This window comes from Hypomesus nipponensis, chromosome 22 (genome assembly GCF_054491055.1).
Source record: "Hypomesus nipponensis isolate SF chromosome 22, ASM5449105v1, whole genome shotgun sequence".
Taxonomy (NCBI): Eukaryota; Metazoa; Chordata; class Actinopteri; order Osmeriformes; family Osmeridae; genus Hypomesus; species Hypomesus nipponensis.
The window spans coordinates 15,883,317-15,908,802 of record NC_140382.1 but is presented as its reverse complement, the minus strand read 5'-3'; the positions used below and the strand labels follow the sequence as shown (position 1 = coordinate 15,908,802).

Below are 25,486 nucleotides of genomic sequence, written 5' to 3'. Positions count from 1 at the left end.
GAACTAAAAGAATGTTAACGATTTCACTAACGGTATTGAAACTATGACGTCACGGCAGTTGACAAGAACACTGACCCCAGTAAATGTCACATCATTCTATTCATCATTATATAACAGTTTTGATGATGCCTTATAAAATCTACTAAAGCATAATTCCAGAATTGGTCCAAATCTGAGAAATTGTTTATAAAAAATTACTGTTATTTTATGATTGGGTGTTAATTTATCTTTACATTCAAATAACTGCAATGACATCACGAGGGTGTGTGAGGCAGGTGAGGCCGCCTCCGCGCGGTCCTATTTCACGTTACTCACTGGTGACACGTCGAAAGCCACTCCTCTTGTCATGGACGGATAATCGGGATTGTAAAAACCCAGAGAAACATCAATTGCTCAAGGAAAACTAGGCTATTAAAGTCCAAGGTCCAAACTACAGGGGTCTGTGTCATCACATCTGGTACTATGGATACCCATGTGAAAGCAGGCCAGATCTACCTTCAGCACCAGAAGCAAGGCAAGGTGAGGACAGACAAACGTATTCTCTAGATTTTCATTAATCTATAAAAGTACTATTGGCCAGGTGGTTTCACTTTTCAGCTACAGCGTAATCTGCAATATATATTTTTTACGAGATACATATTTGTACAGGGACAACACCTTAAATCTTCTAGATGATCATGTATTTGTAACTATTTGATGAATGTATCATATAAATGATTGGGCGATCAATTTTCTTTTCAACTTTAAGACACTGTTATGTGTTGATGGTGGTGCCAGAGTTTTCAGGAAACCTTGCGCGTGTTCAGACATAGCCGTGTTTTATCACTGCACATTCCTGTTTCTCGAACTACCGCGGGACACAGAGAACAGCGAGGGCGGGTTTTGAGCACACACACAGACACGCGCACACACCTATGTTAGGCCTTAACTGTACATATCAAGGCTATGAGAAAGAGTGGTTTGAATGTTGAATGTTTACTTTTGTGTGTCCGTTGGGATGTCAGAATAGGCCCAATGTCACAACAATCCTACAGGGATCAAGGGATCACTAGTAAGCGAGAATGAGTGTTTGTATACTTTCATTCTCCCTTTTTGCCAAATGTTCCCCTCCCCCCCTTCTTTTCTTATCTCTTCTCTCCTGTAGAAGTGGAAGAAACTATGGCTGTCCCTCTACCCCTCCAGCGGCAGCGGTGTTGCCAGACTGGAGCTGCAGGACTTGGGTCTGAATGAGCGCAGTGCTGGCTTTGGTCCGGGTGGGGCTGTGGGGGTCCGGAGGCACCAGGAGAAGAAGGTGATCCGCCTGGCAGAGTGTGTGAGCGTGCTCCGTCTGCCCCCCCACGCAGAGGCCTGCCCTGGGGACAACATGGCAGCCTTCTGCGTGGAGACGGATGAGAGAAGGCTGGTGATGGCGGCGGAAAAGGAGGAATGTGTGGACTGGGTGGAGAAAGTGTGCGAAATCGCCTTCCAGGTAAACAAACAGGAGGGATCCTTGGCTCTGGGATCAAGTCATTGACCTGCATGGTGATGCCTGTAATGATGTCACATTCAGTTGCCATGAGCTGAAATGAACAATGAATTGTTTATGCAACTCCTCACCTTCTAAACCTATCACCCCATGTCTCTTCCCCCTCGCTCTCCCTTTTTCTCTTTGTCTCTCCACCCATCAGAAAGGAGGAGCAGTGTCGTTAGCTCAGCAGCTCCAAATGGAGGAAAACCTCATCTATGTGTCCACGGAGGAAAGTGTGTAAAACCCACCCTCACTTATTCCTCTTTATTAGTGTTACTGGGGAAGTATGTATTAGTGAGTTACATCATACTATATAATTATCTCTTTTTCTTCTCACCCTCCATCCCTCTTTCTACCCCCCCCCCCCCCTTCCTCCCTCATCCTCCCCTTTCACAGTGAGTGAGTTCTGGGTGAGTGTGCAGCAGACTGATGCAGCTACGCGGTGTGGCCTCCAGGGGGTTTACTGGCTGCATGTGGCAGGAGATGAGCTTGTCCTGAAGGAGGCGGAGACCAGAAAGTGCCTGCAGACCTGGCCCTATCGGCTGCTGAGACGTTATGGAAGAGACAAGGTGATTGGTGGGACTGTTTGTTGAACCTGTTTTACTGTTCTAGCTGATTTTCTCCTTGGGTTACTCTTCTTCTGCCTCAAAGGAAGTTCTCCTGTTCTTCTTCTGTTCTAGCGAATGTTTTCCTGTTCTAACTGACGTTCTCCCGTTCCAGCTGACGTTTTCTATCGAGGCAGGTCGGCGTTGTGACTCGGGGCCCGGCACGTTCACCTTCGACACTCGGCAGGGTGATCAGATACTCTCTCTTATTGAAAACGCTATAAGCGAGCAGAAGACAGCTGCTGTTGTCTCAGATGCACTCCTTCCCAGCGACATGATTGGCTCCAGACGGCCTCGCTCACCTCTGCCCGAACTTCCTGTCAGTGCCAGCATTTTAGAGGGGCACAACTTCTGCAAATCGGTGTCCTCAGTTTCTGTTGGCTTCGAGGAGTGTGTGTACTCTGAACCCGCGGATGTGATTAACTTAGTAAAGAACGTTAACCCTCAACCGGCTGAATTTAATGGCTCAGATGAGTGTGTCTATGCCCAACCAGCTGACTGTATCAAATCTAAAGGCCCCGCCCCCAACTCCCACATGCCCCTCCCACTCACACTTTCACACCCCTCCCCTTCGGTGAGTCCACGTGGCAACCCAACAGAGCCTGTGTACGTGGACCCTGTTAACTACATCCCCCTGAAACCTCCTAAAATGGCCGCCCCAGCTCCCCCTTCTGCCTCCCCAATCCCCTTCTCCTCTTCCCAGCCCAGAGACCAGTCTGAACCGGTTTATGACGAGGTGTACCACAGAATTGGTCTGGTCCAGACTAACCAGAATCCCCACCAGAACCAGGCACTGGAAAAGGACCAGGGCAAAGAGGCATCAGTCTACACCGAGGCTTCTATAGGGGAACATTTGAATTCCGCCGTAAGCTCTATTCACCCTCAGGAGGAGCCAAAGGTTGACCCCTATGCCCACCTCTACGCCCACATCTGCAAAGTTAAAACAAACACAACTTCCAAATCAGGGGATCAATCCCCTGAGGTAATCTATGAAAACCTGGGCATCATCTAAAACTAATAATGTCATCATGCTTGGCTGTTTTATATATTGATCTCTACACATTTGTATTGTATGTGTATTGTGCTTTATATTATGTTTTTTATTTTTATTTTACTCGTTAGCTTTTTATTGTTGTCAGTATTAACCTCAGCTACCAAACTCACCCTAATCCAAATCACAATGTTCCCATTGCTGGTTTCTGGAGTTTAAGGAGCAATCTCATATTATACAACCTGTTTACTACAGACATCATTTGAGATTCTTCATGTTATTAACTAACCTGCCTCAAAAGTTGATGGAAAAAAATTATGCTATATCTTGGCATATATGGGCTGGAATTTGGAAACAATTTCAGGGTATGATGTTATTGATTTGTGCTTGTGTGATACACTGTAACCCTCAATAAACTGTGGCAATTAACAGTTTTTTATTAAGTTCTGGAAGGCTTGTCACCTACACCTATAGATTGTTTTTGAGGTGATAAATCCAGATTGTATCAAGTCAGAAGAATCCGACCAGAAAACTGCTTTCTTGAAAACCACGCCCAGCCTAACCGTCTCTAAACTTAAATCTTTGCTGGGTTTATGTTGTGACAGCCAGGGGTGGGCTGATTAAACAGACGCGTTCCTTGTTGTAGTTTTTTTTACCAACAAAATTAGATGTGATTGATTGTAATATTAAATATTGATCAATTCAACATGGATAATTAGCTGAACTTGGCTTCCGCAGTTTTCACTTACTTCGCGTCGCGCACCTGACACGCGCACTTCTTCCAGTGATCAACCGACGATCGAATTTACTAATATTAATCAACATGCACCGTTTCATCTATATTACGGTCATAATTTGTATCTCATCTGCAGTTATTTGCCTGTCAGAGTCTCCGTCTGGAGGTAAGTGCTCCCAAAACCAGTTCTCAATATCTTATGTGTTCTTTTTGTGTGTGGTTCATGCACTGCACAGTAGTGTAGCTAGCTAGCTAGCTATTCATTGACTACTAGTAGTAGTACTATAAATGCTTTCTCCTCAAACCCAAAGGTTAACGTAATTATTTAGCTACTAGTTGGCCTGGTTACTAAACAACAATCAACTTTCTTGGCTACTGTACAGCAGGTGTAATCGTTATATTCGTTAAACAATTCAATGAGGACTAGGTTCACCTTTAACACAGGTGACCACGGGTTCACTTTTATTACTAGTACTGTAGTCTTGGATGGAATGTGTGTGCGTTTTGTTAACTCCAAATATTGGTGAACTTTTTTAGTGAAGACAATGCAATGGTAGAACAAACCAGTCCTAAGAGTGTCTAATGTGAAGCCTCAGCCAAACAAACTTGAGATACTTCGAAGTCATTGATTAAAGTCATTGATTAAAGTCATTGATTAAAGTCATCGATTAAAGTCATCGATTAAAGTCATTGATTAAAGTCATCGATTAAAGTCATCGATTGATGGAACACATCCATTGATGTCCCTTTCCAGAGGTGATAGGGGTGTCCAATGCCAGCGTGCTCCTTCTGCATCCCCCCTCTAACAGCCTCTACCTGGGGGCCAGAGACTCCATCCTGGTTTTGGATCCATCTAACCTCACCCATAAAGGGCCTGTGGTGAGACATCCGGGGTGTGCGTGTGTGTGTGTGTGCGTGTGTGCAGCTTCTTTTTTTGTGTGTGTCTGCGTGCAATTATTTGTATGTGTGCTGAGACCATGGTCCTGTGCTTTCATGTGTGTACATGCCAATGGGCTTTCGTATGTGTGTGTGTACTCTGTGTGTGTGTGTGTGTGTGTGTGATCCAGCTGTGGTCAGTATGTGCTCATGTTCTTCCAGATTGAATGGAAGGTGTCGGATAAGGAGAAGCAGGACTGCATGAGCAAAGGAAAATCAGAGGTGAGCAGAGCGTCGACACAAATGTGTTCATTTGTCAACGGCATCACTTCCTTGTGTGTGTGTGTGGACGGTGTGTGACTGTGTAACGTTGTTTAACCTCATCACCCACTCAGAACTAGCATAAAACTGCCAACTTCCTGTGGCATTTCCTGTAATCTGAGTGACCCACACATCCGGGGTTTCTCACCTTGCCCCAACTCGTACTGAGTCATACTGAATGTGCCTCAAACTCTGCAGAACTATGAAAAGAGAGAGAGAGAGAGAGAGAAAGAGAGAGAGGGAGAGGGAGAGGGAGAGGGAGAGGGAGAGAGAGAGAGAGAGAGAGAGAGAGAGAGAGAGATGCAATTTGTGAATATATATTCAATACTTGCTAAATGTTGCCTCAAATGTTTGTCTCTGCAGGATGAGTGTCATAACTACATTTGCATGCTGGAGTCACTGGGGGACGGCAGCATCTACGTCTGCGGATCGTACGCGTACAACCCACAATGTGCTTCGATAGTGGACTCCACACTGAGGAAGGGGGAAGGAGGAGACGTGGAGAAAGAGGGGAAAAAAGGGATTTGTCCCTACGAGCCAGGAAAACCTCACACTGCTGTGAAAGCAGGTAAGAAATTGAAGCACGTTTGTGGCATTGACAAACTTCACTTTGTACAAAAAGATTGGATTTACCCGCGCTGGCCAATCAGTAGTAGTGGTAGTAGTGAGACACCTCTCATTTGAGTGAATGTCTGTATGTACACTGTGTGTGTGTGTGTGTATGTGTGTGTGTGCGTGTATATGTGACACGCACCACTCAGACACAGTTGCTCTCTCTGTAGATGGTATCCTGTACTCGGCCTCCTCCACTAACTTCCTGGGAACAGAGTTTGATGTTGCCAGGGTTACAGGACCAGAGAAGAAGCAGTTGCGCATCCAGCCCACCTGGTTAACTGGTATGACAACTGTCAATACATTTTTACCAATGATTAAATCAAATAGAAATCTATAAAATAAAGTCCATTATTTCTCCTATTTGTGGGTTCCATTGCTGTAATGATTAGTTGGTTGATTTATTGATCATGTCCAGACCCAGAGTTTGTGAGTTCTGCTGTGCTGGGGGCGGAGCCAAAACAGAGAGACTATATTTATTGGTTCCTGATGGAGAATGCCAGAGAGTTCAACCTCTACTCCCCCGTCAGGGTGGCCAGGGTTGCACGAGTCTGCAAGGTTACTACTCCTCTCTCTGTCCTCCCTGCACACGCTCAGTCTGCAAGGTTACTACTCCTCTCTTTGTCCTCCCTGCACATGCTCAGTCTGCAAGGTTACTACTCCTCTCTCTGTCCTCCCTGCACACGCTCAGTCTGCAAGGTTACTACTCCTCTCTCTGTCCTGCATATGCTCTGTCTCTCATTTTCTTTCTCTCTCTCTCTCTCTCTCTCTCTCTCTCTCTCTCTCTCTCGCTCTCTCGCTCTCTCGCTCTCTCGCTCTCTCTCTCTCTCTCTCTCTCTCTCTCGCTCTCGCTCTCGCTCTCGCTCTCGCTCTCGCTCTCGCTCTCGCTCTCGCTCTCGCTCTCTCTCTCTCGCTCGCTCTCGCTCTCTCTCTCTCTCTCTCTCTCTCTCTCTCTCTCTCTCTCTCTCTCTCTCTCTCTCTCTCTCTCTCTCTCTCTCTCTCTCTCTCTCTCTCTCTCTCTCTCTCTCTCTCTCTCTCTCTCTCTCTCTCTCTCTCTCTCTCTCTCTGCCTGTTAACCTGTTTGCTCTGTTTTCTGTCTGTATCTCCCTGTTTCTCTGTACCACCTGTCTCATCTCTCTCCTTCCCTGTCTCGCAGCATGATCTGGGGGGCTCTAAGACCCTGCAGGGCTACTGGACGACCTTCCTGAAGACGGGGCTGGTTTGTAAGGAGGAGGGGTCGGGGGGGAGACGCTATGACGTCCTTAAACACCTGCAGCCCCTGGAGCACCAGGCGGGAGACCCCACCAGCACACACTTCTACGGCCTCTTCACTTCCCAGTGGTGAGGAGGGATGGAAGGAGGAGAGAATTGTGATCCAGTAGGGAGCAGTATGTGCTGTAAAATGGGAGACTTATAACTTTGTGTGTGTGTGTAGGGGAAGTGAGCTTGTGTCTGCAGTGTGCGTGTTCAGTGTGGCAAAGGTTGACGAGGTGATGGAAAACAGCCCGTTTAAGGACATGAAGACCTCCGGGAACACAGCAACCTCTGTCCCTATCCCCCGTCCCCGGCCAGGACTGGTAAACACTCGCGTGAACACAGCAAGCCCCCACCCCCACAACACAATGTACAAACAACCAAAATCCACGTGTCATTTCTCCTTACCTCTGTCTCCTCTCTACGTCCCCTCCACAGTGTATAGGCAGTGATTTGAGGTCACAGAACACCACCTCCCTTCAGATGCCAGACCAGGTTCTAACCTTCGCCAAGGAGCACTACCAGTTGACCCAGCCTGTGGAGGCAGCTCCCCTGCTGGTCAGGAGGGGGGTCACATACACCAGACTGGCTGTTTCCAATGTGACCAGCACCCAGGCTGCCATCCTGTACCTGGGCACAGGTAGGCCGCCGAATCTCTGGAAAGCTTTTAGAGATATCGTTTGGAATGTCATGTAGTGTGTGTGTGTGTGTGTGTGTGCGTAGTGAGGAAAATGTAAATAATTTCACTGTGTGTGTGTGTGTCAGACCAAGGAGAGCTCCACAGTGTGTCTGTAGTTGGTGGTACCGCCACTCTGCTACAGGAGATCCCTGTCACAACCGCAGTAGAGCCTGTCAACAACATCCTGGTGCACCAGGTAGGACCCACGCACATCCACCGCTGCCTCCCTCTCTCTCCTTCTGTCCCTCACCCCCTCCCCCCCTCTGTGTGTGCTGTTCCAGGGTGGTGTGTTGGTGGGCAGTGCCTCCTCTCTGAGGGCGGTGCAAGTGGACGGCTGCGGAAGCTTCTCCAGCTGTGAGCTGTGTGCGGCGGCCAGGGGCCTGGACTGTGGCTGGAACTCCGCCACCAGAGTCTGCATCGCACAGCCACCAGGGTCAGACCTCATCTATGTGTGTGTGTGTAATGTGTGCGTGTGTTTGTAATGTGCGTGTGTGTGTGTTTGCATGTGGCTGTGTGTGTGTCATGTGTGTATGCATCTTACTGTGTGTGTCATGTGTGTCTGCAACAGAGTTTGTGTTTCCTCTTTTCGTCTTCCTCTGCTATTTTGACTCCTTTCTTTTGCACTACTTATTTAGTTCTTCATCTTTCATCATCTTTCTCTCTCTCTCCCTTCTGCCCGTCAGTTCTCCAGAGGCTACTGGGAGCCCTCTGAATGTGTGTGGGAGAGGAGAGGGTGAGTTCAGCCACCATCAACTCTGATACACACGACGCAGTCACACGCTATAATAAAACACAGCCTCTCTCACCTCCCATGTGCCTGCACTCCCCTCCTCACATGTACCTTGTCCTATTGCCTCCACCAGACGCTGCCTGTGAGGTTCAGGAGCTACATGTGAGGCAAGGGGTTAGGCTCCTCCTCCCGTGCACCAGCCTCAGCCTATCCCCTTCTCCCCCTTGCACCTGGTCCCACCCCCCAGCCCGCCACACCCGCCTCCTTTCCTCCTCCCACCTAGAGGTCATGGCCTCTCCCTCCAGCCAGGGGAGCTACTCCTGCTACTGCCCAGCCCGCGGTGCAACGTCCCTGGGATCGTCCGCCTGCCCCACTGCCTCCTACAAGCTGATCCTGATCAGTGTGGAAGGCCGCAGTGAGGGTCTACACAGCCAGGCGCCAGTAGGTGTGTATCTGATCTGTCTCCTCGTGGGGGCGCTGTGTGGAGCCCTGGTCGCAGTCGCTGTCCTCAAGTGGAGGGAGCGGTCCGCCTCCCAACACGTCCCATTGGTGGACGGGGACGGGAGGGGCACTGTGGAAACCGGGCAGGGTAGCCAGAACCCCATATGCTATGCAAATGATGTCAGGATGAAGGACACAGCACCGGGCCAATGAGAAGTAGAGGTTCTGTAAAGAGGCCGGTGAAACTGAGGATGCTTCTCCCTTTCTTTTTAGTTTTTTCTCCTTCTTTTGCTCTCTTTCGTCTTCTACAACAATTGTGTAGAAGTGATATCACCTTGGTTCTCTACAGTAACCCCTGTGTTAGAAGACTTCGGGGTAGATGAATTCATATTGCAAAAATCTCAGGGAAGGTTGGTTTTGATAAAAATAACTATTTTGTAATTATATGTTTTTGTATGGTGTATTTATTATATATATATATATATGTGTGTGTGTGTGTGTGTGTGTGTGTGTGTGTGTGTGTGTGTGTGTGTGTGTGTTTTCCAAATAAAGTTTAAGTAAGCATCACCCCCATGAACACCCCTTCAGCATACCCATTGTGCTCTTAAGTCGATACAATATGCTTGTTTTTTTTGTGTGCAAATGGTCCCCATCTGTAGATAATGGTATATTAAACAGCACAATTGTACAATGTTTTTGTAGTGTACTGCTCTACAGTAACCCCTGTGGTTGTAGACTGCTCTCCAGTAACCCCTGTGGTAGTAGACTGCTCTCCAGTAACCCCTGTGGTTGTAGACTGCTCTTCAGTAACCCCTGTGGTTGTAGACTGCTCTCCAGTAACCCCTGTGGTTGTAGACTGCACTCCAGTAACCCCTGTGGTAGTAGACTGCTCTACAGTAACTCCTGTGGCAATAGACTGCTCTACAGTAACTCCTGTGGCAATAGACTGCTCTACAGTAACCCCTGTGGTAGTAGACTTTGGGGTAGATGTATTCATATTTCAAATATCTCATGGAAAGTTGTTTTTTATTTTAAAAAACAATTTTGTAATGATATGTTTGTATGGTGTATTTTTTAAATATATTTTTTAAAAATGTTTTCCAAATAAAGTTTTAAAAAAAAGCATTACTTATACTTTTAATAATCACCCACACACTTGATATAAAACCACTTACATACCACTTAACACCACCTATGGTGCTTCCTGCAGAAATAACATGCTCAATATGTGGTCAGGAAACTAAGCAAAATAATAAGCAAAAAAACATCCTGTTTGGGCTCTGCTTCATTTAACAGACAGACTTAACAAGCAGGGTAAACAGACGTATGTGTCACTTCACAGCAAGCATTTAGTAAGTTACCAGTGGGAAACTTAAACCAAACAAGCTGATCTGAACTAACATGTTATAACTCTCACTTTGGACATAGGAATCCCAACAAAACCTCTTTCATATAAGACATTTAACTGCTTGAAAAGAATAGTTATAGTTTTTCAGTTTCATTATTACAATTGTATAATAGTTATATATTATAGAATTATTATTATTCAGGACAGTTTTTATTCATTTTGACCCCAGCAGTAATTAACCAATGAAGATCAGCTGTTTGCCTTTTTTGGTCCTGATTAGACCCCTTCCTCTGTCCCCTGTTCTGAGAGACGGCCACTTAAGGAACAGTTGTCATAGATACGACATCTTCATAGTCTATCTCCTCTTTGTTCCTCCGAAACCTGAAACAGGAACTATGTATAAGGAGACCAGACAGTGTGTTTCGGTGGGTGTGAGTGATGTGCACTTGTTTCGGCTGAGAGAAAGATGTGTGTGTACCTGAGGCGGTCCGTGTTCCAGTACTAGCAGTGGGATTTGGGGAGGGTGGGGATCTGGGTGCACTGTAACTGGTGTTGGAGTTGAAATAACTGTTGGACTGGTGCCTGGGAACACACAGACATCCATTAACATACAGATCAAACTCTGAATAAATCATCAGACATCTAATTCTTGATAAAGCAGTACTCACCTCTGATTACCAAACATGTACCCAAGCAGTCCGCCAGCCCCCATGCCTGTCCAGAAGCCACTTCCTGTTCCCGTTCCAGCTCCAGCTCGGCCCCCTGCATACTGTTGTCCATTGTAGTCGCTGCGGAAACCGTAACCTGGGCTGCCTCCATTGTAACCAGGGTAACCTGAGCCTGGGCAGCCGGAGGAGGAGGAGCCTAGGAAGAGAAAGAGGGGTGAGGTTGGGTCATATACCTAATCACTGTCTGTGTGTGTGAGGTGTGTGTCTGTGAGTTAACCTGTGTGTGTGTGTGTGTCTGTGAGTTAACCTGTGTGTGTGAGTTAACCAGTGTGTGTGTGTACCTGTGTGTGTGTGTGTGTATCTACCTGTGTAGTCTGGTCTGAAACCCGGTGGAGGTGGCTGCGTTCCATCTCCATGGTAACCCTGCTGGTCCGGGGCATGCGTGTTGGTGCTCCCGCTCAGGAATAGCTTGTAGACTCCGAACGCCAGTAGCAACAACACCACCACCCCAAATATGCTGCCTGACTCCTCCCCTAGCGGCGACGCACTCCTCTGCTGCTGCTGACTGTTGCCGTGGTGATTGGAGGAGAAGCCGTTGAAGAAGGAGGAGGCATAGTCACCAAAGCCCCTGGAGCCTCCGGGGGAAGCCCCGTGCTTCCTCCTAGACCAAACAGCATCGTAACACTCACAGATCAGCTGGTGGGGCCCTACAGTAACTCCTATCTGCTGCTCGTACAGTAATGCGCTAAACACATACAGACCCCCATCCGCACACATTGACCACCCGCTCAGTCAATACAATACAGTACCCCACACGGCACACCCACACGTCAGACTGACCTGCCCTCCCCTGTGAGCTCCAGGGTGTACTCCAGACCACAGGAGCCCCTCAGGATGTAGGGGTCGTCAGGTTGGCTGAAGCCCTCACAGCTCACCTCCACCTTCCCAAAGCGGTAGGCATTGTCCATATCGGTTTTACACTCCCACTGAAACGTGGCCAAAATTGGGACGGTTACATGGGACACTTGTAGTCAAGGCAACAATGGGTTCATCATCCTTATGTAACAGCGTTCATCAGTACACTGAGAAGAGCTGTAATCAAGACACTTGACACCTCAAAACATCCAGCTGTATGTACGTAACATCATCGCCCATATAATGTAGGCTACGATAGGTAATACCGTAAGCTGTATGAATCACTATAAATTTCTCTAAATGTTGGTTGTTGTTATCTTGATTAACCTGCACGTCCACTCCATCCCATCCTCTGTTTTGACACTGGACCACTTCTGGGACGAACGCGGTACATCCGGCGGAACCCCCGATGCACTGAAGTTGGGGTACGGGACTGGACCGCCGGGCGGACGTGTATCTGCCCTTGTATAGGGTCAGAGCTTGCACGTCTCGAAGCAACACACTCCCTGGTGAGAAAAATACATATATATGTACATAACACGCGCTGGCTAATACGTATAGTAAAGTATAGAGAAGTCTTGTAGCCATCAACAAATGCGGAAGACAAACCTTCATTCCAACACTTGACGTGAGCCACAAAGAGAAGCTGTAAAAGTATACAGCCAAATGTCTTCATTTTTTTGCAATAATTCCTTCAATTATTCCAGAATTAGTTCCATTAAATGTTGCTCAATAGTTATTCCTTAGTTCTAAAAAGTGCAAGAGCAGATTTAGCTTCGCAGCTGACGAAATAACGACACCACTCCCTCTTCCGGGTTTTGCGTAATCTGTTTTGATGTGAGGAGCCAATCACGAACAAGCACGACATCAGCGTAGGAACAAAGCGCCGTCTAGCGGACACGGTTAAGTATAACAGGGGGTTTCCAAGTGTCTTTGCTTTAATATCCAATATCATGGGATAGGTTTTTTGTTTGTTTGTAAGAAATGCAAACACACACTTTATTCCAGGTGTTAATCAATTTATAAAACACTCCAGAGAGGGTATGTACATGAGCAAAAACATAAATAAAATAATACAAACAAATAAATAAACAGACACCAAAGGCAGCTTCTCTGCAGAGATAGCGCTGTGCTACTACAGGGCAGAAGCTGCTGACAGGGTTCGTTACTGGAAGGAAAATATTTGTTTTCTTTCTTTAGTTTCAGTGACTGGCTGATTCACCACAGAGCTAACACAGAACTTGCCATCAGAGTTCCAGTAGTGACAGGCTACTGTTACTTAGACACAGAGCATTTGCAGCTACATCTCAAACGCCAAGACAACGTAACACTTTACAGAGTAGGCTTGTGATCCTTCACTGTTGGCTGATGAAGACGAGCAGAGAACGAGAGAGAGGCAGTCAATGCAATCCCCCCCCACACACACACACACACACACACACACACACACACACACACACACACACACACACACACACACACACACACACACACACACACACACACACACACACACACACACACACACACACACACACACACAGCATTCCCTTGAAGCTGCGTCTGTACAGTAACAAAGGCAGACAGGAAACAGACCACAACAGGAAGTCACAGACACCCATTTTAGAACCTAAATAAATAGAATAAGTGGAGGTTGCAGAACATTTTGGACAGATATCAGATACTGAAACCTTCATAAAAAGACATTAGTCATTCATATTCTTATAAACACTGCATGTGGTGGTTTTGCTGTCCGTATGTTTTTGTTGTTTTGTTTGACATATAATTGTAGTTTTACATGCTTTGTTCTTGATCTGATCAAGATAGCTACCCAGTATATAGATAAGTCATAATAATGATACATTTGAATACAATAATAATTGTGTTCTGACAAGTGGGGCAAAGCACCAGTTTTGGACAGAATAATACACACTTATATTTTAAGTTTCCTTCTAACTTGACTGAGAATACACACACACACACACACCTAACACTGATACTCAACCCAGTACTGTGTACTGTGCTGCAGTTCCTCTATAAACCCCAAGAGGGAGACAAAGAAACAGCAGAGCAACAGTTGGGGCCAGACCCAACCAGACCCAAGCAGGCAAATGGTGTTTGATTTCCTTTTAAATACTTCAGCTTTGCTTGTTTGAGCTAATCAAACAGTAATCAAACTAACTAATAAAACAATATCAAATACTATCTGAGTCTGGTAGGATACACTCATACACACAAAATCACCTCCACGTTCACATACTTTTACAAAACTGTACAGGCGTGTCATTGACACAACCAGGTTAAACTACGGTTTAGTTCTCTGGTCACAACAAACACTTCATCTCTGCTATATGTACAGAAATACAGAATACATACTCAGCCACTTTGGTGAACAGCTACTTGATTTCCATGTCATAGTAACTAGACTAACATAAAAATACTCTGTGCTACACAAAAAAAAAACGTAAAAATACTTCATATTTTGTCAATGAAAGGTCAGACGTCGTGGGCAGGTAGAGAAGGTATACTGATCCTGACTCTGGTGAAGTAGGACATCTTCTCTCTGTTAGGAGGGAGGAGAAGGAGCGAGACGAGAGGGAGGGAAGTAGGGAGAGAGATGGAGGATGGAGGGGAGATTAAACACAGTGAAACCCTCCAGGTAGAGTGTGATTATCAGACAGGCAGGGGAGAAGACAGCCCACCTGAAGGAGAGGACCCGGGAGGGCACTTTTTGGCTCTGCTCCCGCAGCCGACACACATCCTTATTGGCTCTCCTCAACAGCCTATCAGCTCGCAGTTCTGCTCGCTGCTGCTCTCTGGACTGGTCCATCTGGAGGAGGGGGGGTGGGGCAGAGAGAGGGACAGGAGGCAGCATTTATAATGCGTGGATGTGTGTATTCTCAGCACGTGTGTGCATATTCTAGGTGCGTGAGTATGTATTTTACTTTGTATGCACGCGTGTGTGTTTATTCGGTGTGTGTGAGTATTCTCAGCACGCGTTGGTATATGTACTCTTAACGCGCGTTATGTATTCTTAGTGCGCGTGTGTATTCCAAGCGCGTGTGCGTATGTGTTCCGACCTGTCTGGCAGCGTGCTGCAGCAGCCTGGTGAAGCGCTGGTCCTCCAGGATGACTGCCGGCAGCTGAGTCTCTCCCCGGCTCCTCAGCTCCTCCAGCTGGGCACGCAGCTCCCTCAGGGCCTGGGGGACAGAGGACGGAGGAAGAGGAGAGCTAGATAAACACAAACCCTCCATTCCAGTCCATCACCCCTCCCCTCTCCATCTCTCTCTCTCCCTCCCACCTGCAGTTCATCAGCCAGCCTGCTGTGTCTGGTTCTCCAGGCCTGTAGCGCCAGCTCCAAGTCCAGCGAGGTCCTGGAGGCCGCTTCCCCCTCCGCGGCCCCCTGCTGCTGGGGAACACCGCCACCGTGAGGACCCCCCGGCTGGAGAAGAAAAGGGAAGGGGAAGAGAAGAAAACGATAGGGAGACGGTCATGGTAAGGGGAGATCATGTGGTCTCAGTCTTTAAACGGTGTGGTCGTTGTTGTGACCTCTGACCTCTACGCTCGCCCTCCTGACCCTCAGGCTGCGTCGCTCCGAGGCGTTCCTCACGAACGGAGCCCGGCGGGCCAGCGTGGAGCTGTCACTGTCACTGCGACTCAGCTGGAGGAGGAGGAGAGGGAGGAGGAGAGGGAGGAGAGGGAAGAGAGGAGGAGAGGGAAGAGAGGAAGAGGAGAGGGAGGAGAGGGAAGAGAGGAGGAGGAGAGGGAGGAGAGGGGGAGGAGGAGAGGGAGGAGGAGAGGCAGGAGGAGAGGGAGGAGAGGGAAGAGAGGAGGAGGAGAGGGAGGAGAGGGGGAGGAGGAGAGGGAGGAGGAGAGGCAGGAGGAGAGGGAGGAGGAGAGGGAGGAGGAGAGGGAGGAGAGGGAAGAGAGGAGGAGGAGAGGGAGGAGAGGGGGAGGAGGAGAGGGAGGAGGAGAGGCAGGAGGAGAGGGAGGAGGAGAGGGAGGAGGAGAGGGAGGAGAGGGAAGAGAGGAGGAGGAGAGGGAGAAGAGGAGGAGGAGGAGAGGGAGGAGAGGAGGAGAGGGAGGAGAGGGAGGAGAGGGAAGAGAGGAGGAGAGGAGACGGAGGAGAGGAGGAGAGGGAGGAGAAGGAGGAGAGGGAGGAGGATGTGAGAGGAAGGAGAAGGAGTAGAATAGAGGAGAGGAGGATCGGAGGGAAGGTGAAAGGAGGAGGAATGGGAAAGGAAGGAGGAGAGATGTATTTCAATTCACTGGCCAGAAGAATGCGGAAGGTGTCTTTCTTTATGAGTGTCTGTGTGAGAATGAGAGTGTGTGTGTGTGTGTGTGCAGACTGACCCTGCAGATGTACTGGTTGTGTTCCCCGGGAGAGAAGGTCTGGGACCTCATGATCAAGCTGTTACGTACAAAGCCCCTGGGGGGGCGTGGCCTTTCCCTCGCAGCCACCCCCCGCTGGACACAGGCCTCTGTGTTCGTCTCCTTGTCCACCTGGGCAGGAACACATACACACACACACACACTCCTCAGTCGAGAAAACTGGTCCAGAGACGTTTCTACAGCGTGTTGAATGAAAAGGACCTGTTCAGGTATTAGTTGCTTTTCTCACTAATTTTCTGCCTGAGAGGTATGTATGTGTGTGTGTGTGTGTGTGTGTGTGAGGCTGTACGGTCCTGTTGATGTGTCTAGTGTTGTGTGTGTGTGTATGTGTGTCTGTAAATTATTTTCTTTTGAAATCTTCACAGAGGAATGTTCCACAGAAATAGGTTTTTGTAACAGCCTCTATTTGGCCTTCGCTTGCTCGCACGCATGTACACACACGTGCACAAACAAAAACATACCAGTGCCGGTCCTTCATCTCTAGGTCGCCTCTCCTTACACCTGCTCTCCTCCTCTTCCTCTTCTCCCGGAATACACTCGTCGTCTTCCTCCGTCTCTTCTGCACACCACTCCTCCTCTCCTTCATCCCTCTGTTCCCCTGCGGCCTGGCCAGAGGCTGTGTGGGCATACGATCCCCTCTCTTCTCCATCCTCCTCTTCCTCCACGCCATCAATCGGAGGCTCCTCCCCCAGCATGCTCAGCCTATCAGGAAAGGGGTCAAGGGACAATCACTGGCGTGTGGGTGTTTACATGATGGGCCGTTTTAGAGTTTTTAAATGTGTGTGTGTGTGTGTGTGATAGACAGTACCAGTGGTTGTGTGTGTCTCGGTCCTCCAGGGCTAGCTCCTGTTCTACAGCTTCCAGCTCTGTAGAAGTCTTCTGGAGCAGGACCGATACAGCATCCTGGAGACACACACACACACACAATCAGCATCATCATCTCCTTCACGGTATTAGTTGATGTGACTAGCAGGTGGTGTTAAACCCCACCAGGTCCAGAAGGGGAGCAGGGTGAAGGTCTTCCCCAGCAACGGGCCTCTTCCTGTGGGCCTGCTCTCCCTCCGAGCCCAGCTCTGGCCCTGGGTGTGTGGGTCTCTCTGAGGTCAGCAGGGTGTACCAGACACTGACCAGGTCTCCACTGAGACTTGCCTCTGCCAGACTGACCTGGGTCCCAGCCTAGAGGGGAGAGAGAGAGATGGAAAGGGAGGGCGTTGGGGAGGAAGAGAGAAGCATGGGGGAGGCAGAGAAAGAAGGGTCAGTGACACAGTTTAAATTGAGAGGAAATGAAAGAGCTGTGTGTGTGTGTGAGTGTGTGTGTGTGTACCAGACAGTCTTCGGAGCTGCCCTGGCTGAGACAGCAGGCGTGGATGCGGAGTGTCTTCCTGCGGAGCGAGGCCAAGCTGGGGGCGGAGACTCTGAACACCTCGTTGAAGAGCAGCGTGTGGCCGGGCCCAGCCGGGGACACCGCGCGGGTCCTGAACAGGCTGGGCACGTCGCTGGAGCACGGGAGGAGCGCTACCCTCATGTAGCTGAGGAGGAAGAGGAGGGAGAGAGGAGGAGGGAGAGGAGGGGAGAGGGGAGAGAGGAGGGGAGAGAGGAGAGGAAGGAAGTTAAGTTCATCTAATGCAAAGTTGTAAGTATTCCGTTTTTAAAGCCTAAACCAATCAGCAATCAACACACCAGAGGGCACATTTGTCAGAAATAACTTCCTAGCAAGACCTTTCTTCATTTCCCAAAGTAGACCTCAATCATTCTCTCTCTCACATACACACACACACACACCCAATCCAACCATAAAACACTCATTCTTTTTCCTGCCAAATACAACAACAATAGGAGAGTAAAAAGTTTGGTTGAGACATCAAACCCAGCCCCCAGCCCCCCCCCCCCCCCCTCTGCGCCCACGTCTCCCTTCCTGGTTCGTGATAGGCTGTGTTGGCGGGCTCAGAGACCATGTCCTGCTGGGTGTCTTTTCAAGCCCCCGGCTACAGTACAGACGGATTAACTCCTTTTATTGTTTATCAGTTTTTCTTGTATTAGTGATGAAACAGGGGCCTGACGCACAGAGCCTCCACAGGAGGTCTGCAGGACAGGCTTGGGCTGCGGCTTCATGTGTGTCTGTGTGTGTGTGTTAGAGGGCGAGTGTGTGTTTGCGTGCACAGGAGAGTGTTTGTATGGTGTGTGTGTGTGTATTGCGTGTGTGTGGTTGTAGGATACTTACATTCTGGAGCTGGGATGGAGAAACAAGGCAGAAGGATTCTGCAGCTGAATGACGACCAGGACAAGACTGGAGCTGGCCGCATCAAACCTACACACACACACACGGTGTAAATAAATAACACTGTAACCTGTGAGTGTAGGTGTGCAGGCATGTGTGTACACGTGTGTGCAGGAACATGCGTGTGTGTATGTGTGTGTGCAGGAACATGCGTGTGTGTGTGTGGGATCCGTACTTCAGAGCGATCTGGATCTGGGGGGATTCTGAGAGGGCTGCTTCATCCTCTATGTAGACAACCTGGTCGGTCTCTGTCTCCATGGACCTGGACACAGGACATGGTTTACACACTTACTTCATCACTGTCAAGGGGGGGCTCAGAGAAAAGAGAAAAAGAGCAATAGAGGAACAGAGCCATCCAGTGATGTGGCCATCCTAATTAAACTACTGCACCACTGATACCATTGTGTCAGATGCACACGCCATGGGATCAGGACAGAGAAAGAGAGCGGGAGAAGGGAAGAGGAGAGAGCGAGGATAAAGGGAGGTACCTGTTGTTGTAGCAACCTGCAGTGGTCCTCCTAATTAGGCGAGGCTACTAGTGTGAGAGAGCAGCATCCTCCACACACAGAGAGATGCAGACACACTCTGTTTTCATCACATCTAGAATCCTCCTCTACAAGGACAACCACTGCAGAGTCTGGAAGTGTGTGTGTGTGTGTGTGTGTGTATGGGGGGTGTTCGGTGAGAGGTGTGCGTTGTAAAAAGGAAGCTTTTTATTTTTCACACTTTTAATTGCCACCAAGGAGTGAGTGTGTGTGTTGTTCAAAGAGTGGTGACCCTGAGAGTTTGAGAGGAGGACAGCAAAGGAAAGAATGGAGGAAATGGGTAAGAGAATGAACTAAAAAAGATGTTCCAACAGGGATCGTGGGAGGGTGAAGAACAGAGAGCGGATTGAAGAGAGAGAGAAAGAGACAGGTGAAAGAGATGGAGAGAGGGAGAGAGACAAAGGGGAGGATAGAGAGAGGGGGGAAAGAAAGAGAAAGAGGGGGGGGAAGAAAGAGAAAGAGGGGGGGGGGAGAGAGAGGAGGGGATTTACCGTTTGCTGGATGCCTCGTAGACTCCACTGTCCCCAGCAACAGACTCGTCTGACACGGCAGCAGACACACACACTGGCCTGTCCTCCACCCCTCTGGACTGCACCAGCACTTCTACACAGAAACGCAAAGTGGAAATGTCATTGAGTGACGTTGAATGGTTTTGTGTAGCGTCTGTATTCAAGTGGCAGTGTTGTAGTCAAGTCTACCACCAGGTGGCAGCATTGCACCACTACCGGTCCAGCAGAGACAGCTAAGGACCGTGCCTTCAAGAGTCAGGCTGCATATGAGCTTAGTTAGGAGGAAGGGATTGGCCCTGGGTCCTACCTGAGATGCTCTCTTGGAGGGTGTCTATCTCCCTCCTCCTCCCCCCCTCTCCCCCGTCCTTCTCCTCCGCCTCAAACACCCCCTGTCCATCGTAGAACCTCAGCCCGGCCCCCTCGTCCTCTCCAAAGTCCTGATTGGCCACAGGTGGCGGGAGGAAGGTTCCATCAAGCACTAGTGGTGAACCGGGCGGCGAGAGGGACGAGAGCGAAGACCTCGAGGAGAGTGACGCCAGCGATTTGGCCGTTTGAACCTCCGGCTGCTTCGATTGGCCAAGAGGAGCGAGCTGGGCGGGACTCAGGGTGGGATCGGCGAGTGGCGCCAGCGCGGTCGAATCAGCCGCCACCTCGTGCTCATGGATGGTGGTGATTTGTCCATGGAGGGTGTAGAGAGCAGAGGAAGAGGAGGAGAGAGGAGGAGGGGGCGGAGGGGGGTTGTGGAGGAGGAGGTAGCCCAGCTCCAGGTCCAGGGGGAGCGGGGAGGGGGCTGCGGAGGGATCCTGGGGGGGCGCGTACAGGTCTGTGGAGGTGAGGGAGGACAGGGACCCCCGGGAACTGCTCCAGGTGTTGAGGGAGCCTCGACTGGAGGCCAGAGAGCCCAGACTGCTGCCTGACGACACGGACAATGTGCTGGCCGAAAGGCTGGGGGGAGAGGAGAGGCATGACACTCTGACAGATCCATCTATCTATCTATATAAATATTATATATATATATATACATACAAACACATTTATGCAGATCACATATGCATATATATATATATATATATATATATATGCATGCATGCATATGTGATCTACATAAATGTGTGTGTATGTATATATATCTATATAGATATATAAATCTATTTATATAGATATCTATATATAAATCTATTTATATATATATATACACACACATATTTATGTATATCACATATGCATGTACACACACACACACACACACACACCTCTTGAGCTGGGAGTGGAGCAGACTAGTGAGTCTGGTGGACTCCTCCAACTTCTGGACCAGGACACGGCGTCGCTCCTGAACCTTCAACCTGGACACACACACACACAATGATGTCATCAATGTGGGTCCCAATCTAAATCAGAATGTCTCAAGAGTCACTCCTGTAAGTGCTTAAAATAAGAGTCTGCGGGGGGGGGGGGGGGACTCACAAATCAAAGTAAACAAGTCAAAGACAATCACTGCTGACGGTAGATGGTCGTTGTGCCCTTCCTGAAAGCAGGCTCCTTGTCTATCTGTCTGTGCTAACCATGCTAACGAGGCTACAACAATATTCTTAATTACCGCTCTACTTAATGAGCAATTACACTTCGACTAATTACACCTCATCACAGAACAAGACTAACTGTGGTGCTGCTGGGTACCTCATGTTTAGAATCAGTGTGTGTGTGTGTGCGTGTTAGAAAGACAAAATGCGTGCGATGCTAGTGTGTGTCAGTGCAGAATGTATGCATATGTGTGTGTGTGATTACAATTACGAGTACAATGTTTCCAATTACAGCGGGGCTCTATTTGCCCTTTCTAATGTGTTGCCACGTTGCCGCAACAATGTCTGCTTCCAAACATGACAATTACTGACCAATTAGTATGCAAATGAGCCTCAATTAAAGGCACCTAACGGGCTTAGCCTTCAGAGCGCTCGTTAAGAGACGAGACAAAGAGGAAGGAGGGCTAAACCATCTGTTATATCTGATTGACTTGGAGAGATAAAGACACAGAAGAGCCTGTCTAACACAGACACCTGCCATTCGAAATCAAACAAGTTATAATATACACACAAAATTTGAATTTAGATATGTGTATATACAGTACATAAACACACACACACACACATGCAATGGGTTCATGTAAATATATATAATAATATAGCCTGACGTTGTCATACTCATAATTCTAGTCAGAATATGAGTCTGATAACTCGCCGTTGGGCTGTGACTATGGGGCGTGTTCCAACCAAATTCAAAATAAAACAAATGCCTCTTTGCTCAATTGGATAGACCTACAACCAATCAGAGCAACATAATATGTTGTTTGATGAAAACAAATTCAACCCAAGCGCTCTTTCCTGACGTTGTTGATGACGTTACTGTTGATCATCTGTCTAGCATTTTGGTCTACGCCTGTTTCCCTTGGAAATCGAAAATGAACTGAGGTTCCAGATCAATAGGCATTTGCTAAATGTCTTGCTAAATGATGCCTGGCAAAAAAAACTCTACAAACAATAAAAAAATATCAAAATTTGACCTCTGTGACAAGGCGTGGCTAGGGGCGTGTCTAACCGCCTCCAGCTCCTCCTCTAGCTGCAGCCGTTGCTCCTCCAGCTTCTGCAGCTCCTGCGGGGAGCGTCGCCGCGGCGATACAAATTGCAGCTCCTTCAGCAGCTCCTCCTTCTCTGAGACCAGGAGGAGGCGGTCCCGCTCCACGTCCACCTCCCCTGGACATGCCCCCTCCACCTCCAGACCTGCTAGCTCCACCTGGGTGTTGGCCAGACTGGGGTGGGGATAGGATGGGGGTGGGGATAGGATGGGGGTGGGGAGGGATGGGCGTGGGGAGGGATGGGCGTGGGGAGGGATGGGGGTGGGGAGGAATGGGGGTGGGGATGGGATGGGGAGGAGAATGATTAGACTGAATGGATGACAAGTGTTGTTCTTCTCAGCCTTTAGCAGTGTTGTTAGTAAGGACAGGGAGGAGAGATACCTTCTCTTGGCCTCCTCATACTGGAGACTGAGCTTGACCTTCTCAGCCAGGGAAGACCTGCCTCTCAGTCCCACCTGCAGGCAGAGGGAGAGGGGAGGGGGGGAGGGAGGAGAAGGGAAGGGAGGAGAGAAGAAGGAAGGGAGGAGAGAGGGAGGAGACCAAGGGAGGAGAGAGGGAGGGAGGTAAAAGATTAAGGATAATTACAGCCGACATATTTCTCACTGTGTGTGTGTCTGTGGACAGGGGCTCAGCAGTAAAGCAGCTTTGCAGTGTAACTCAGAGCCAAGACCCAAGACCCTCCTATTAAAACACATGGGCCGCATCTCAATCCAGGCAATCCCTTCCTTCTGACAGAGGGGAGGAAGCACCGTTCCTGAGTGAGATGCAGCCTCGGACTCCAATCCCACAGGGAAGGAGGGAGCAGGGTGTGAGGGAGGGAAGAGGAGGGAGGGAGGGAGCGAGGAGGAGGGAATGGCATTCCTTAAAGAAGCAATGGCATTTTAATAACACACAGGAGAGAGGGAGAGAGAGAAAGGGGGGGAAACATTCCATTGATTGAGAAAAGAAATAGAAAGAATGAGAGGAGAAAGACGGAGAGACAGAGAAAGAGAGAGACAGAGACAGAGAGAGACAGAGAGAGAGAGAGAGAGAGAGAGAACCCACCTCTCCAGTAACGTCAGTCTGAGAACCAGTCTCCAGGGTGGTTCTAGTCAGCTGGGGGTTAGAACCTGCTGGGTTCCTCAGGTCAGGTTCCGAACGACTGGGTTCCACATGGAACCGTTCCTTTAGCTTAGCAAGACACTGAAAGAAAAAGAGGCAGGGAGGGAGGGAGAGAAAGAGGGGGAGACAAAGAAATTTGAATTTTAGCGTTTTTAGTAGGAGACATCGGAACAACAGACAAGACACAACACATTAGAACAAAAATGTCCTCTCGCTCCCTCACCGCATCCCTCCCTCCCTCACACCATCCCTCCCTCCCTCACCCCATCCCTCCCTCCCTCACCCCATCCCTCCCTCCCTCACCCCATTCCTCCCTCCCTGCTACAACATCCCTCCCTCCCTCCCTCACCCCATCCCTCCCTCCCTGCTACAACATCCCTCCCTCCCTTACACCATCCCTCCCTCCCTCACCCCATCCCTCCCTCCCTCACCCCATCCCTCCCTCCCTCACCCCATTCCTCCCTCCCTGCTACAACATCCCTCCCTCCCTCCCTCCCTCACCCCATCCCTCCCTCCCTGCTACAACATCCCTCCCTCCCTTACACCATCCCTCCCTCCCTCACCCCATCCCTCCCTCACACCAGCCCTCCCTCCCTCCCTCACCCCATCCCTCCCTCCCTGCTACAACATCCCTCCCTCCCTCACACCATCCCTCCCTCCTCCTCACCTGGATGAGATCCTGCTTCTCCTTCTCCCCAGAGCTGATGGCCTTGCGGAGGGACTTGAGCTCCGACACGATGGCCTTAGCCTCGGTGAGACAGAACCCACTCTGCTCACCACACAACCTCTGGTCAATCCTGGACACACACACACACACATTTCAAATACGGTAAAGAGGCAGGTAGGGAGATGGAGCCAGCGAGCGAGGGAGGAGGATAGAGTCTCCTGTCTCCTGATCCAGGTGGAGGTGTTAGTGATGCTACCTGTGGTTCATCATACCACCGCCCAACCTCTGTCCACTGATGCCTTGAGGAAAACGTTACGTAAACATGACAATGTTTTCCCTTAGATTCCATGTGTGAGTGTGCCCAATTGCTAAGGCGAGTGTAGGTGTAAGTGTGTGTGAGTGTACGTAGGTGTGTGTCCACTCACTGCTGCAGGGTTTGGAAGCCCTGTTCCTTATACAGCAGCTCCTGCTTCATCTGAGTCAGTTCTCTCTTCAGCTTGTTTACCTGAGAGAGAGAGAGAGAGAGAGAGAGAGAGAGAGAGAGAGAGAGAGAGAGAGAGAGAGAGAGAGAGAGAGAGAGAGAGACAGAGACAGAGACAGAGACAGAGACAGAGACAGAGAGAGAGACAGAGAGAGAGAGACAGAGAGACAGAGAGGAAGAGATAGTGAGAGGTAGATTTATGTTGATGTGAGGTATCGTAGGTAGCGTGTGTGAAGATGTCTGCATAGAGGGGTGTGTGTTTGAGTGTGTAGCAGTTTCCTACCCTGACTTTGGTGGTGGAGATGTCAGCCTTGAGAATGTCGGGGTCATACTTGGTGCTGGAAGACGAGCTTGATAACACTGAACAACACAGAAGACCACAAGTTAATAACCAACCGTGTCTGTCTGTATGTGTGTGTGTCCAGGACCTGGACTGGTAGCTGTGGTTGGTGTGTGTGTGAGACCGACTCACGGCTGGTCCTGGAGGTGGCCTTATAGGCCTGGTTGAGGTGTGTGTAGTGGTCCAGGGCCAGGGCCAGGCGCTGCTCCTTCACCAGGTACAGCTGACGGTGGGCAGACAGCGAGTGCTGTGCCACCCTCAGGTAGTCCTGGAGCATCCTCTCCTGCTGGCCCCGCCACGCAGCGCGCGGGTCCTCCAGCTGGGTGCTCTCTGGGACACACACACACACATTACACACAGTTATGTTTGCACACAAAAGGCACGCACACACAGTAAAGAGGGCAGGATAGAGAAGAGGGGAGGGAGGAAGGTGAAGAAGGGAACAGGGAGGACAGAAAGAAGGAGTGAGATGGAGGAAAGAGAGGAGGCTAAGAGGACGATAAGAGAGGCTTTCTCTCTCCAATAAAGACTCACTCGCGCCCCCTTCATCTGTCATTTTACCGCTTCTCTCTACCTCTCGCTCCACATTGCTCCCCCTCTCTTTCTCTCCCATTTTCTTGGACAATGTTTCTCTCAGCCCCCCCACTGGCAGGTGGAGGGTTAACCTCTGGTAACTGTACTCTGAGCAAAACAAGCGTAAAAGCCCCCCCCCCCCCCTTCTTGAGGTATGCCAGATATGCACAGGTTGCAATGAGGAATAACCGGATTGGTGTGTGTGTGTATATAACCAAGGGAGCGAGTCGGCAAAAAACGAGGTTAAGGCACAAAGAGAGAGACAGAGAAAGAGCTAGAGATCTGAAT

The 25,486-nt window shown here is 49.3% G+C and overlaps 4 protein-coding genes across 4 annotated transcripts in view; 2 read left to right on the top strand and 2 right to left on the bottom strand.

Annotated features, from left to right (window-relative positions):
• Positions 1 to 161: 161 nt before the first annotated feature.
• dok1a (docking protein 1a) lies at positions 162 to 3,532 on the top strand. Its single transcript, XM_084686794.1, has 5 exons — positions 162 to 519; positions 1,145 to 1,468; positions 1,668 to 1,740; positions 1,904 to 2,076; positions 2,228 to 3,532. Exons 1-5 carry the CDS (start codon positions 463 to 465, stop codon positions 3,122 to 3,124), a joined length of 1,524 nt encoding a protein of 507 aa, XP_084542920.1. The 5' UTR covers positions 162 to 462; the 3' UTR covers positions 3,125 to 3,532.
• An 84-nt stretch (positions 3,533 to 3,616) lies between these two features.
• Positions 3,617 to 9,791, top strand: LOC146236824 (semaphorin-4F-like). Its single transcript, XM_084686793.1, has 13 exons — positions 3,617 to 4,005; positions 4,594 to 4,718; positions 4,938 to 4,997; positions 5,400 to 5,604; positions 5,819 to 5,932; positions 6,067 to 6,206; positions 6,805 to 6,989; positions 7,084 to 7,225; positions 7,341 to 7,542; positions 7,668 to 7,777; positions 7,863 to 8,014; positions 8,265 to 8,314; positions 8,445 to 9,791. The coding sequence occupies exons 1-13, from the start codon at positions 3,927 to 3,929 to the stop codon at positions 8,963 to 8,965; spliced, it is 2,085 nt and encodes a 694-aa protein (XP_084542919.1). The 5' UTR covers positions 3,617 to 3,926; the 3' UTR covers positions 8,966 to 9,791.
• Positions 9,792 to 9,862: 71 nt separating this feature from the next.
• saraf (store-operated calcium entry-associated regulatory factor) lies at positions 9,863 to 12,499 on the bottom strand. The gene is made up of 7 exons (XM_084686796.1): positions 12,293 to 12,499; positions 12,011 to 12,189; positions 11,609 to 11,754; positions 11,134 to 11,429; positions 10,769 to 10,964; positions 10,579 to 10,682; positions 9,863 to 10,481 (listed from the first exon to the last, which is right to left on the bottom strand). Exons 1-7 carry the CDS (start codon positions 12,357 to 12,359, stop codon positions 10,456 to 10,458), a joined length of 1,014 nt encoding a protein of 337 aa, XP_084542922.1. The 5' UTR covers positions 12,360 to 12,499; the 3' UTR covers positions 9,863 to 10,455.
• A 182-nt stretch (positions 12,500 to 12,681) lies between these two features.
• LOC146236822 (protein WWC2-like) overlaps positions 12,682 to 25,486 on the bottom strand; it is a 19,552-nt gene continuing 6,747 nt past the window's right edge. The window contains exons 3-24 of the mRNA XM_084687020.1: positions 24,758 to 24,955; positions 24,569 to 24,645; positions 24,230 to 24,309; positions 23,805 to 23,934; positions 23,081 to 23,218; positions 22,418 to 22,491; positions 21,965 to 22,210; positions 20,661 to 20,750; positions 19,715 to 20,352; positions 19,390 to 19,501; positions 18,529 to 18,615; positions 18,297 to 18,383; positions 17,400 to 17,604; positions 17,066 to 17,251; positions 16,884 to 16,978; positions 16,537 to 16,777; positions 16,037 to 16,186; positions 15,240 to 15,344; positions 14,985 to 15,125; positions 14,764 to 14,883; positions 14,386 to 14,513; positions 12,682 to 14,246 (exon numbers count right to left, since the gene is read on the bottom strand). Coding sequence (XP_084543146.1) covers positions 14,180 to 14,246; positions 14,386 to 14,513; positions 14,764 to 14,883; positions 14,985 to 15,125; positions 15,240 to 15,344; positions 16,037 to 16,186; positions 16,537 to 16,777; positions 16,884 to 16,978; positions 17,066 to 17,251; positions 17,400 to 17,604; positions 18,297 to 18,383; positions 18,529 to 18,615; positions 19,390 to 19,501; positions 19,715 to 20,352; positions 20,661 to 20,750; positions 21,965 to 22,210; positions 22,418 to 22,491; positions 23,081 to 23,218; positions 23,805 to 23,934; positions 24,230 to 24,309; positions 24,569 to 24,645; positions 24,758 to 24,955 — 3,395 coding nt within the window. The 3' untranslated portion in view covers positions 12,682 to 14,179. The remainder of the gene's footprint in view (positions 14,247 to 14,385; positions 14,514 to 14,763; positions 14,884 to 14,984; positions 15,126 to 15,239; positions 15,345 to 16,036; positions 16,187 to 16,536; positions 16,778 to 16,883; positions 16,979 to 17,065; positions 17,252 to 17,399; positions 17,605 to 18,296; positions 18,384 to 18,528; positions 18,616 to 19,389; positions 19,502 to 19,714; positions 20,353 to 20,660; positions 20,751 to 21,964; positions 22,211 to 22,417; positions 22,492 to 23,080; positions 23,219 to 23,804; positions 23,935 to 24,229; positions 24,310 to 24,568; positions 24,646 to 24,757; positions 24,956 to 25,486) is intronic.